The sequence below is a fragment of the Herpailurus yagouaroundi genome, unplaced genomic scaffold (genome assembly GCF_014898765.1).
Source record: "Herpailurus yagouaroundi ecotype Mexico unplaced genomic scaffold, PumYag 77, whole genome shotgun sequence".
In the NCBI taxonomy this organism is placed as follows: Eukaryota; Metazoa; Chordata; class Mammalia; order Carnivora; family Felidae; genus Herpailurus; species Herpailurus yagouaroundi.
Window position 1 is genome coordinate 10,916,238 of NW_024412388.1, and position 12,636 is coordinate 10,928,873.

The 12,636-nt window shown below is 59.0% G+C and overlaps 1 protein-coding gene and 1 long non-coding RNA gene across 6 annotated transcripts in view; one reads left to right on the plus strand and one right to left on the minus strand.

Moving 5' to 3' along the window:
• The window catches only part of KAZN (kazrin, periplakin interacting protein), a 465,989-nt gene that overhangs the window by 395,308 nt on the left and 58,045 nt on the right, over positions 1-12,636 (plus strand). For all 5 annotated transcript variants that reach the window (XM_040455652.1, XM_040455645.1, XM_040455640.1 and 2 more), the window contains 2 exons: positions 4,382-4,552; positions 12,255-12,444. In XM_040455652.1, the coding sequence (XP_040311586.1) occupies positions 4,382-4,552; positions 12,255-12,444 (361 nt within the window). The remainder of the gene's footprint in view (positions 1-4,381; positions 4,553-12,254; positions 12,445-12,636) is intronic.
• Positions 11,441-12,630, minus strand: LOC121017474 (uncharacterized). The gene is made up of 2 exons (XR_005784772.1): positions 12,507-12,630; positions 11,441-11,612 (listed from the first exon to the last, which is right to left on the minus strand). It is a non-coding gene; the product is annotated as an uncharacterized LOC121017474 (long non-coding RNA).

Here is a 12,636-nt window from a genome sequence, read left to right on the forward strand (position 1 = left end):
CCCCCTCCCAGACACCAGCTTCCTCCCCTCCCCCTCCTCCCCTCCCCCTCCCAGACACCAGCTTCCTCCCCTCCCCCTGTAGACACCAGCACCCTCACCTACCACTGCCTGCAGGCTGCCTTCTCTGCCTAGCAAGGGGTCTGGCTTCTCTAATCCCCGAGCACACGCACTCACTGCCCGTGTCACCTGTGGCCGCCTGAGGAGGCCTGCAATATGTCTGGCCCGGGCCTGGGCACGGAGAAGAAATGGGCACAGCCCCTAATTGGGGGGCCTCCGTGCCTCCCGGGCAGACAAGCCCGGACAGGACAGCCCAGCCAGTGTCAGTGAGGACTGTGGATTCTGGGTGGCCCGAATTCAGATCCCAGCCCCCTGTGGGCGTGCCCTTGGGCATCTCACCTAACCTTCGCAGCCTCAGACCTCGTGCGGCTGTGATGGAGACGCCATGCGGGGCACCCAGCATGGCATCTGGCTTCCAGTGAGTGCTCAGTAAATACTCGCTAGGCGCCTTACTAATGATACCACAACAAAAGTGTGAAGAGAGAGCCGGGGCGACAGCAAGAAATTCTGCCTGCAGGGAGAGAGGCTCGTAAGGCTTCTCCGAGGAGGTGACCTAGGAGTGGGGCTCTGCGGATGTGTAGGAGTTTGGACAGACCCGAGTTATTTCCGCTGTTAACTGTTTACAGAGCAACCCAAGGCAGACCACAGAGAAGAGGTCCCAGCTGCCCTCGTGAGCCATGGGTGCTGTGCTGAGCATTTCAGCGGCAGTGTGACCATCCTGGGGCTTAATAGCCAACATCGCTCCCGTCTTTCAGTGGGTCATCACATTTTAGAGACATGCTTTTCCTTGAAAATAAAATCTCCACAGAGATCCACCTTCCGCCAGGTCCGTGCTGTGACTTTTTTAAGTCGCAGGTACCTGGGGGCACCCCCCTAAGTCCAGCCAGCAATGGGGGAGGTAGGGTTGAAGCTGCTGAATAATCCGAAGCCAGCCACGGGCAGCCATAGATGGCCACAGCTCAGCACCGAGCGTCACTCTTACGGAATGGCAAGAGCCTTCAGATTCATTCAGAAAAAGGAATTTGGAAAACACTGATTAAAAGAAAACTTAGTGTCTTAACCCTCATCATGTGGAGCAAGTTGTACTTCTAGCCTGTCAGTGGAAGAGCAACATTGTGGTGGGTCTTTAATCGTTGTTGGGCGCAACCCCATTTTACAGACGGGAGGACTGAGGCTATGAAGGGTCCAGGGACTGACCCAAAGCCACCTGTTTAGAGCTGGTCTGGAGAAGCTAAAACCACAAGTCCTGATTTTATTGTCTCTTCCAAGACCTTGCAACTGGTTAAAAAAAAAAAAAAAAAAAGTTGCATTTTATGCACAAAGTAAGTGTCCCCGCGAACAGGATTAACAGAACCTTTAGATGCCCCGCCCTCCTTGGTCCTGCCACTTAGCCTGCCACGGCCCACCCAGCTCCTCCTGAGGACCCCTGCAGGCCTCACCTGGAGCAGGGGGCAGGACCCCAGTTCTCTGAGCTACTGGGGTCAGCAAAGGCACAGGCTGCTGAGAAATGAGAGGTTTGGAGTCTGCCCAGAAAGTTCGCGGAAACGCAGCCTCCCAGAAAGTTGTGCCTGATGCTCGTGCCCCGTCACACGGTGCAGTTTGGAGGGCGATTTGGGACTCTCCATAAATCCAGCCGAGAAAGTTCTCGCGGCAAGTCGGGCGGGCAGGCTGGGGGCCACGGGCCAGACACAGGGCCGTCTTGGGTAGTGAGGCTGTTGTCACAACGGGCCGCCTTCATCCTGCCCTCTTCACCTCCGCAGACAGGCCTCTGTCCCCGTGAAGCACCATTCTCACTGCACCCCTCCTCCTTCTGTCCAGTGAGCCTCACATGCCAGCAGAGGGACCCCGCTCCCGCCTTGCCATCTGAGGCCCGACCGCCCTGACCCCCGTGTGGTTCCAACCTCCCTGGCGGGTTTCCTTTCAGTTGCTTTCCTGCCTCAGTTACCAGCAAGGATCGAGACCTCCACCACACTCTCGGGGAGGTGGGAGGGGGAGCTGTTCTTCTCTGGCCTCAGTTCGCTCATCTGTGAAACAGGGATGGTCATAGTTCCCCACCTCACGGGGGGTTGTCAGGTTTAAATATAATTGCCTAAAACGCGGAGGCACCATGCTTGACGTGTGTCCAGAACATTCCGTGTCACTTGCGACTGAGCCCCGCCCTCCTGCTGCCAGGGAATGTGATCATGGGGGTGGGTGTCCGAGTCCTCACCAAGACGGAAAGCACCTGGAGGCCTTTCCCCCCCAGCCTGGAACCCTCAGTCTGCTCGCAACCAGGGCAGTCAGTGACTGCAAAGAGACGCAGAGACAAAAATGATCCCGGGGTCCTAGTGGACCTTCCTGATTCAAGAATGTTTTGTAAGCAGCCTCTCGTTACACCAACCAGTTCAAAGGGACAGTCCTTAACCAGTTATTCATTTTCCACACGCTTCTATGATCGAGGCTTGTGGCTGCGTGCTGGGGGCAGATGCCCAGAACATAGCTCGCCCGCAGGGGAGGAGCTCCCCGTCCGGATGGGTGCCGGGGGCCATGCCTGTCACCTGTTTGCACCGACCCCACCTGAACCCAGCCCCACAGAGAAAGGACTAATCAGCAGTAGAATGCCTCCTTGCACGGAGACTCTTGCTTCCAGAACGTCAGAGTACAGCTTCCCCTGTGACTGCGCGATACGCTGTGTCTTGCATTGCCGGTTTCTGCTGGGCGTCCCGTCACCCTAGGAGGTGGTATCACCACTGCCTCACAACTGGGGTGACCGAGGTTTGGGGAAGTTGAAGAACTCGGCCAGTGTTCTGCAGCCTGCAGGGGGCCGAGCTGAGACTCCTACCCGGGCACCCTGACCCTAAAGCAGGTGCCGGCGACCCGTCCTGGGAGGGATCGTCCCCCGCACCCCCTCCTCCAGACTGCACTAGGAAGCTGGGGGGGGGGGGGGGGGCCTTTGTAGCCGTCCCAGCAGCCGGGACGCACGCAGTCATTTCTTCGGCAGCATCTGTCACCCGCTGCTGCTGGCCGGGCTGCCGTCCTGGGACCCGGGTACACGCCAGGAAACCGAAGTGGCACATCCCCGCTCTCGCGGCGCACGCGCTACGGCTTTTCTCTGTGAGCCCCGTGGATGCAAGGATTTTTTTGTCTGGCTCATGCCTGCCGACAGCATCCGTGAATATGGCTGGGTTGAATGACCAGTATCAGGCAGCAGGTTGGAGGGAGCCCAGGGCTACTCTCGGGTGAGTGGTCAGAGAGGACGGTCGAGCAGGGTCTGCCGTGCGCTCGCACCGTGCTGAGCTCTCCGCGTGGATTGTCTCATTCAGTCCCCAGAACAACACCCTAAAGTACCTGCGGTATTATCCCCGCAGTAGAGACCAGGGCGCCCAGGCCCGATAGTCATCCCGGCTCGTCCTTGCAGAGCCGGGATTTGACCCGGACTCTCTCTGTCCCCAGACCACAAGCCATAGCTCCAGCCCCATGACAGCCCCAGAGAAGGGGACAGCCCTCGGCCTCCTTGGCTCTGGCCATCTGGAAGTCGGGACTTCTGCTGTTAAACGAGGCAGGATGTGCCCCAGGCCACACAGGGACTTTGAATCAGAAGACCTTGCTGGGTGGGTGGGCGGGGCTCCGTGCTGAGACCCTTCTTCTCGGGAGGGGCACCTGGCCTTCTGACACCAGCTCTTGCCCTGGGAGGTCAGGCCCCCTGATTGTGTTCCCCGCCTGCTGGCTTGGCCCCTGCACGGCCCTTCCCTCTGCACCCCGGGAAGAACGGCTCCTGGCGGGGGCACTGGCGGAGGACGGTGCTGCATCCAGACCCAGCAGCGAGCTGAGGGGTTCGGCCTGCTCCGTCATCGGCTGTGACCTCGTGAGGTGCTGCGGGACCCCGTGGCCGCCAGAGCAGCCGGGCTGCAGGTGTCTCCTGGGCCCCTCCGCGCCTGGGACACACACATTACCAAACAACGGAACAAAGCCCCACACCCGTTACTGACCCAGACCTGCGTCAGACGCCACGTATTTCCCACGTGTAAAGTCATTTGATCTTTGTAACTTGAAACAAGCGGTGTCGACCCCCTGCCCCTCTCTTAAAGACGGAGCAACGGAGACTTGACGAGGTCAGACGACTTAACCCGTCACGCTCATTTGCTCACTTCTTGTGGAAACGCTGTTCACTGAGCATCTACTAACGGATTGTCTGTGTCCAGTCTCCCCGCTGATCTGTGGCTCAGCCAGAGCGCCTCCCCTCCCCTTCCTCTGGTCCAGGGGTCAGGGCCCCCTCTGGGTGTCTGTGGGCCGAGAGGCGGTCCCGCAGCCCCGCTGTAACTCCCCTGGCGCTCCGTCCCCACAGGAGAGCGAGGACGCCGTCAAAGCCCTGGCTAAGGAGAAGGACCTGCTGGAGCGTGAGAAGTGGGAGCTTCGGCGCCAAGCCAAGGAGGCCACCGACCACGCCACGGCGCTGCGCTCCCAGCTGGACCTCAAGGACAACCGGATGAAGGAGCTGGAGGCCGAGCTGGCCATGGTGAGGCCCCACCCCCCCCCTCACGCAGCCGGGGCACCCACGACGTGCCGCGGGGGACAGGGCGCGCGGACAGGATGGGCGGAGGAGAGGGTGTGGCTGGGCGCGGGGTCTGCCGTCTGCTCAGGTTGACCGCTGAGCCCGGGCCACAGCCTCTCCTCCACCTGCAGGGATGAAATCCACCACACTCCCAGGCCACTGTCAGCAAAGAAACCAAGCCCGTCTTGATTTAAAATACACATATTTAGGGGCGCCTGGGTGGCTCAGTCGGTTAAGCGTCCGAATTCAGCTCAGGTCATGATCTCACGGTCCGCGAGTTCGAGCCCCGCGTCGGGCTCTGTGCGGACAGCTCAGAGCCTGGAGCCTGCTTGGGATTCTGTGTCTTCCTCTCTCTGCCTTTCCCCCACTCACACTCTGTCTGTCTGTCTGTCTGTCTCTCTCTCTCTCTCAAAAATAAAAACATAAAGAATATTCTAAAATACACGTATTTGTTTAGGAAAACATTGGCTTTGGGAGGAAATGCACCAAAAAATTAAGAGTGGTCATTTTCTGGGTAGTAGGACTGTAAGAGATTTTAGTTCCTTTGTTTCCCCTCCTGTTTACATCTCTAGTGAAATATGTGTTACTTGGGTTGGCAAGGGAAAAAATGTTATTCTTTTTCTATTCCAAAACAAACCTTCAAAGTACTTCCAAACTCTGTTTTCCATGGAGGTGACCAGCCTGCATGTGGGGACAGAGCACCCAGGTGGTATGTCCGGGCCTGGTGGGAGGGGTCCAGAGCCCTGCAGTCCTGTTCTGCCTGCCCCTGCGTGACCTGGGGCCACTCACTGAACTTCTTTGGGCTTCCGCGCCCTTTATCTTGTATCAGAATGGGGGAGATGGTCTTTACTTCACCCTGCCCTCCCAGGAGGTAGCTGGGGGAAGCCCAGGGATCCCATGACTTAAGTAAGGGGCCTTTGAAACCACCAGGGTCTCAACGTGATCGTGGCTGGAAGGAGACTATGCAAGGTGCTCATGAGGGGCGGGGAGGCCCACGCAGCTCTTAGAACTCGGGGTTCTCCCTCAGAGCTCTGACACTGACCAACCATGTGCTGATGGCCATGGGTTCTGGGTTTGAATCCAGCTGTGTGACCTTGGGCAGGATCCTTCACCTCTTGGGGCCTGTTTCGAGTCTAAGTAGGGATAATGGCATATACCCCACGGGGCCTTTATGAAGGTTTCAGTTAAATAATGGAGGGGAAGCACTTAGCACGTGCCCGTACACAGTGATGATACGGTGACACAAAGGTTCTCTACGATCACTTCCTTCAGGATCACTTCCTTCAGGATTGTGGGCCGCACCCGTGGCAGGTCAGGACCCTTGGGCCCCTCCTGGGTCTCCTGTCCAATGCTGACCCCTAGTGGTGAGAACTGCCCAGGCCAGAACAAGGCGCGGCCGCCAGGTCCCCTCTGGGGAGGGCTTTTCCCGGCCCTGAGGTCCCCGGTGCTAAGCCTTTCCCGCCGCAGACCTAGGAAGTGGGTGCAGGGGGGAGCAAGGTTCCCATCCTCCCAGGTCTTCCCAGTGCCCCGTGGGTGGACAGCTGTGTCTTCCTTGCCTCAGAGCACTGGCCTCAAGCATTCTGGGTGTTTCTGGGACTTTTCAGGAGTGGGAACCCAACCACCTCTGTTTCCGCTCTCCCCATGCCCACACTGGTCAACCTGCTTCCGTGCTGGCCGCCTCCTCTGGCAGGCCTCGCACCCCCCTGCTAAGTGTGAATCGTTACGGGGAGTGTTTCCAGCTCCTTATACCATCAGCGGGGCCCGTGTCTGCCTAGGGCTCGGCCGCAAAGCGGGGGGCTCTGCGGAGAAGCATGAGAGCCCCAGCTCTGTCGGGGTGCCCAGCAGACTGGGGGTCTCCTCCGCGGAGCACCATCCAGAGAAGCTCATGTTGGCCAGCGTGCGCCCCACTGCACTGCTGCCCAGGCCGGGACCGGAGGGAGGGCGCCACCCCTGTGCGCGTGCCTTGCGTCCTCGGGTGCAGCCTGGCTGGTTTGGCACAGGGGGTGCACTGGAGGGCCAGGCTTAGAGACGGCTCGCAGAATGGGACGCCCGGGTGGCTCGGTCCGTTACGCGCCAGACTCTTGATTTCGGCTCAGGGCACGACCTCACGGTCCATGGGACTGAACCCCACGTCGGACTCTGCGCACACAGCGCGGGGCCTGCTCGGGATTCGCTCCCTCCTCCTCTCTCGGCCCCTCCCCCTCCTCAAAATAAACAAACATTTTTTAAACAAGGAAGAAATGGCTGGCCGAAGCCAAGGCAGCCGCAGAGGTGGGGAAGCCAGGGTTCTAGACGGAGTGGGTCTGCTCAGCGGCCCCCCCGGGGAGCAGGAACCCGAACCCTTTGTCCTTTGAATTTCACCTCCGTTTTTTTTTTGTAAGTCTGAAAATGGCCATCTTGGGTCACGGCGGTTACCACTCACCTGGGGGTCCTGGCTGTGGCCACTGGTGATAATTTCTCAAGTGACCCTGAGGTGCCCCCGAGGAGAAGGGAGCTGAGCTGGTCAGTTCCCACCCGCCCATCATGCCGTGACACGAGACCCGTGGAAAGCAGCCTGGTGCCCGGTGAGAACGAGCGGGCCCTGTCCTAGCTTTTCGGCACCGCCCCCTCCCCGGTCTCCACACACCTTGCGTAGCTGCTTCACCTGAGTAAGAAAGAGCCAAAGGCTTTGGCTTCCCAAGAAGCAAAGCCCCTCGATGTTCGCTGGCGGCAGCACCCACGCTCCCCCTCGGCCGCCTGCCCTTCGGGTGGACGTCTTCCCGATGACGACTTCCGGCCCAGCCAGACATTCCCGCACGTGGCGTGGCTTCACCTCTGTGGCCGCGTTGGCTTCGTGGCACCACCCCGTGGGGAGAATGCATGTATTTTTTAATATGTTGTTTTACTGAGATGTCACATCCCGTGAAACTCAGCCTTGCAAGATGTACAGTTCGGTGGGTTTTAGAACGTTCACAGAGCTGTGCGACCGTCACCAAACAATTCGGTTCTAGAACAGCTTGCACCGCCCCCCCCCCCCCGCCCCAAAAGGGAAACCCATATCCATCGGCCGTCACCCCTCACGTTCTTGTGGTGCCCGCTTTAGGGACGTGGAAGCGGGCTCGGAGGGCGAGAGGCTCACCCAGAGCTGCCCAGCGGGTTGAGAGGCAGAGCTGGGAGTCGGGGAGGCCTCGAGCTTCATGACGTGGAGGCTTCGGCTCCGTGCGGGGCCTCCGTAGGGACATCCGGCTGCTGGCCTGAAGGGGCCCCTCCCCCACCAACCCTCGCATGTCCCTCGGGCCCTCCTCGCTGGCCTGGCCTCCGTCACACGGAGGGGGAGGGAGACGGGCCTGCCAGCCCCCGAGAGCACATGCTTCCCCCAAGGGCAGGCCAGTCCTGCCCCCCAGGACCTTGGTTTGTGTTGACCTAGTTTCCTATCAGCACTGTCTCTCCAGAACAGGAGGCTTTTTTATGTTCACTACACAGTCGGTCAACGGGGCTTCTCACCCTCAGCACTGTTGACATTTGGGGCCGGTCCGTCTTTGTTGTGAGGCCTTCCTGTGCCCTGGAGGATGGCCACCAGCTTCCCTGGCTTCCACCTGCTAGATGCCTTGGGCACCTCCCACCCGTGACCATCAGAAGTCTCCGGGCATTTCCCAGGGTTCCCTGGGGGAGGTGGGGGTGGGTCTCACCCCTGTGGAGAGCCCGCCTTCTGTAAAGTTGGACGTTTCTCAAGCGTCGAGCGTGGGATGGTCTAATCTTAGCATCTCTTAGCTGTTCCGTTCTAACGGAGTCCCCGTTGGGTCCCGCCATGTTCGGGCTGTGTGACCTGTGACAAGGGACTTAACCTCTCTGAATCTCAGTTTGCACACATGTGAAGTCAGGGCTACAAGGCCTTCCGCTGCGGGGGGGGGGGGGCGGTGGGTAAGTGAGGGTCACTTACTGACTGGTGTTGGGCACCTAGACCCATCCTGTCTTCAGATTCCGTTCCACTGGCCAGTCACCGTGTGACCTCAGGAGTCACTCTTAACCTGCCTGGGCCTCAGTTTCCTCATCTGTGAAAATGGCAGCCGCCACAGACCCAGGCGAGAGTCGGGCGCGGTGCAGTGGGGGTGGGGGAGAGGCGGGGTCAGGCGGCAGGGGGATGATGGGAATGGCCCGAGTCTCCATTCCTTTTCTGGAGGCCGTGCTCTGGGTTGGTGCTGCTTCTGCCCTCACTCCCAAGAAACCCGCCTGCCGCAGGCACCACCCCCCCGGCCCTGGGCCATTGCCGTCTGGGAGCAGCGGGCCAGACCTCACAGCCTGCTGGTGTTTTCTTGGAGGATCCCCCCCAGCAGCCTTTGGCCAGCAGAGACGTTCCCTGGACAAGCAGGAATCCCTCGGAAAGCTAACGAAGGGTTCCGCTGAGCTGTGCTCCCGGCATCCCTCGGGGGCCCAGGCTTACTGTCCAACATGGAACACCTCCTGGCTGCGGGTCAGCAGACCCTCCAGCTGGTCAGGCGCCTTCATCAGCCCCGATCCAGAGGGAGGCCCCGGGCAGGGTCCTGCCACCCCCTGGATCTTATCGGCCCGTCTTAGGGCATAAATGATCCCACCAACCTCGATCACTGCTTCTTATGGAACATGGCAGTGGTGCAGCTGGCGTCCTGGGCCTTCATTGGACTTAGTTCACGCCTAACTCCTACTTGTGAGGTGGAAGATGTTTCAGGATTTAACAGTCACTAACCTTTATTGAGTATTTTTATCTTAGGCCGGGGCTCTGCATAGCAACTGTGTTATCCCCATCTGACAGGGGGGGCATGAAGGCACAGAGCGGTGAGGGACCTCGCCCAGGATCCCCCCTCCACCAGGAAGTGGCACAGCCGGGCTCAAACCCAGGCAGTCGGGTTTCAGAGCCCAGACTCCAAAGCCCCCTCGTCCCACAACTCCAGGGGGTGCTACTTACATGGCAGTGATCTTCCTCTGCCGCCCCCCCGCCCCCCGTCTTACTAGGGAGGGCCCTGAAGCTGAGGGAGGTGGAGGAACTTGCTGAAGGTCACACAGCAAGTTAAACAGTAGAAGTGGAATTTGAACCCAGTTCTGACTCGTGTCATAACGGTGTTTGAGCCAATGTCCAGTAGCTCGAAACTTCGGGTGCAGAGTGCTCAGAGAGGGTAAAGGCTCAGAGAGAAGAGGGAGTCAGAGCTCAGGGGGAGCTCCCAGCATTAACTTGCATTTAGCAGAAGCGGTCAGCCCGAGAAATGCTGCGTAGACTGCCACGGGGAGCGGATCCCGTGTGCGCACATGCCTGTATCTTAAATTAGACTTTACAGGCCGCTTTTTGTAGGTCTTGTCTCTGCCACAAGTGGGCCATTTGTAAGAGGTCCCTGTGCTTCAGAACTCAGGGGTACCACCGCCCCACCCTGCAGGACCAACCACGGGGGACCTCCCAGTTGTCAGGTAGCAATGTCGAGCTGCCTGCTGAGTTACAAGGTGCCTCTCCCAGGCCTAGATGGAGACGAAGCCCCCCCTGGGAGAAGAAAGCCAGGAGGGGACAGAGAGGGCATCTTGCCTTGGGTTCTCCCGTGCTTCCCGCCTACGTGCCCGCGAATGTTTGCGAGAAGGCCGAGCTGGGGGTTAATTAGCATGATGGCAGATTGACCTGGGGCTCGTGTCTCCACCCCGGTCCACCTTCCAGGCAGCCGAGACGGATGGGGCCCAGAGGAAGCAGGGCAGCTTAGCACGTGGAGTGGTGCCCGGGATGGTGGGCCAGGAGGCCAGATGCACATGACCTAGAGGGAAGGGAGATGTGTTCCCAGCTGAAGGGCCCTGGCGGCCAGGAAGTGAGGGTCTCCATGGTGCTGGGTGGCCGCAAGCCTGTGGCAGCTCGGAGATACACGCCGCTTGCCCCTTCCTTGAGCAGAAGGATTAGGCTGCTGTTCTTGCAGTAAGTTAACACAGCGGATTCCCTGAGCCATCAGCCTGGACACGGCAGGGCCTGCTTCCGTTGATGCTGCGGATTTTTACCGATCGCTGCATGTGCCCTGCCCCGAGCGAGGTGCTGCGGATTTCATGGTGACCAGGCACACCCCGTCCTCTGCTCCGTGCACCCAGAGTCTGCATCACTTGTGTGGTTGTTTTGCTTGCCGCTGAGGAGCGTGGGTGCCATGGAAACCCCAGGGCTCAGGGCCAGGCTCCCAGCCTTGGGACCCAACTTGAACATTGTACTTGCTGTGCATTCTTGAAGAAGTCACTTCTCTCAGCTTCCAGTTCCTCCTCTGTCAAGCACAAATAATCTTACCTTCCCTACCTGAAGCCCAGGGCTGTCGTGCTGAGCACGTGATAGCTTTCTGGCTTGGGGGACAGGGCTGACACCTTCAACTCAGCCTCCCTCTGCCGCGGAAGGGGGGGTGATCTCATAGACTTGGGGTGTCCTCGCTCTGGGGTTTTCATTTTACAGGTGGGGAAGCCGAGGCTCAGAGAAGGCAGTGACTTTAACTTTTTTTTTTTTTTAAATGTTTGTTTATTTTTGAGAGAGACAGGGAGTGCAAGCAGAGGAGGGGCAGAGAGGGAGGGAGACACAGAATCCGAAGCAGGCTCCAGGCTCTGAGCTGTCAGCACACAGCCTGATGCGGGGCTCGGACCTGTGAACTGCAAGATTATGACCTGAGCCGAAGCCGGACGCTTAACCAACTGAGCCACCCAGGCACCCTGGCAGTGATTTTAAACATAGCTGGTCAACGGGATAAGGGTATATCAGGTTTTAGGCCAACGACGATCCATTTCTCTGTTTGGAATCTCTTTCCCAAGAGCTCCTGCTCTGCCAGGAAGAGTGGGACCTTGGGCAAGGTATAGAACATTCTGGAGCTAGGACAGATGAGATTTTTAAATTTTAACCCGTGTTCATATCAGGGTCAAAGCCAGCACTCATGGTGACTCTGTTATCTGTAGCAACGTCCCGGGTTGTCAGGTTCACTGGAGAGCTCGGTTCAAGACCCTTGGGCCCCTGCCTGTGTCCCTGCTCGACCCTGGCATGATCTTGGGGAACCAGTTAAGAAAGAGAAAGAGACTGTGGTGAAAAGAATATGCATTAATGCATGGCTCACATGTGCCCATTTCTCCCCCAAGTAATGTGAGATCACTTCAGTAAAACCCCACCTACGTGGCAGGGAGATCCCCCAAGGCTGAGAGATGTTGGACTATCCCTCCTGCCCTAAGTCAGCCCCAGACTTCTTCCTGGGCTTCCTCCTGTGATCCTGGGAGCCAGGTTGAGGGTTTGCTCTGTCCCCTGCCTGCACTGCACAGCACCTTGTAAAGGGGAGCTCGTGGGCTGAATTTGGGAGGAGTTAGGGTGGTCAGGCAAACACCCATGTTCCTCCAATCTCATTCAAATCCCAGCTGCTCCTTAGAGAACTCGAAAGAATGGGTGATAAGTGTCTCCTTGGACCCCCTCTCTTCTGCCTCCTTGGTCTCCCTCTCTCGCGTCTCCTTGGTCTCCCTTTGTGTTAGCAGGAACTAAGGGGCCACCCCAAAGCGAGGCCTGCAGTGCAGGTGCTAGACTCTGATGGGCCATGCCATTCAGAGTCAGAGCTGCCCAGGTACCGAGGGCGGATCCATGGCTTTCTCACCGCGGTGGGTCTTGGCCGAGCGACAGGCCGGGAGATCCCCTCGATCCCATTTTCTCTCTCCTGTCTCCCGGCCCTCTCTCCAGGCCAAGCAGTCCTTAGCTACGCTGACCAAGGACGTCCCCAAGCGGCATTCCCTCGCCATGCCGGGCGAGACGGTGCTCAACGGCAACCAGGAGTGGGTGGTGCAGGCGGACCTCCCGCTGACCGCGGCCATCCGGCAGAGCCAGCAGACTCTCTACCACTCTCATCCCCCCCACCCTGCAGACCGGCAAGGTGAGTCCTGCCCCCGGCCTGGCCCAGCCCTGGCCGCGGCGGCTTCTTAGGAGGCTACTGACCTTCCCAGGGCGGGGCAGGCAGCCTCTCCGTTCACACTGTAGCTGCGTGCGGGGGTGTGGGGCAGAGGCCACAGGTTTGTTGTAACTGAGAGGTCTAAGAGGCACAGCTGGCTCCTGAAGACCAGATGAT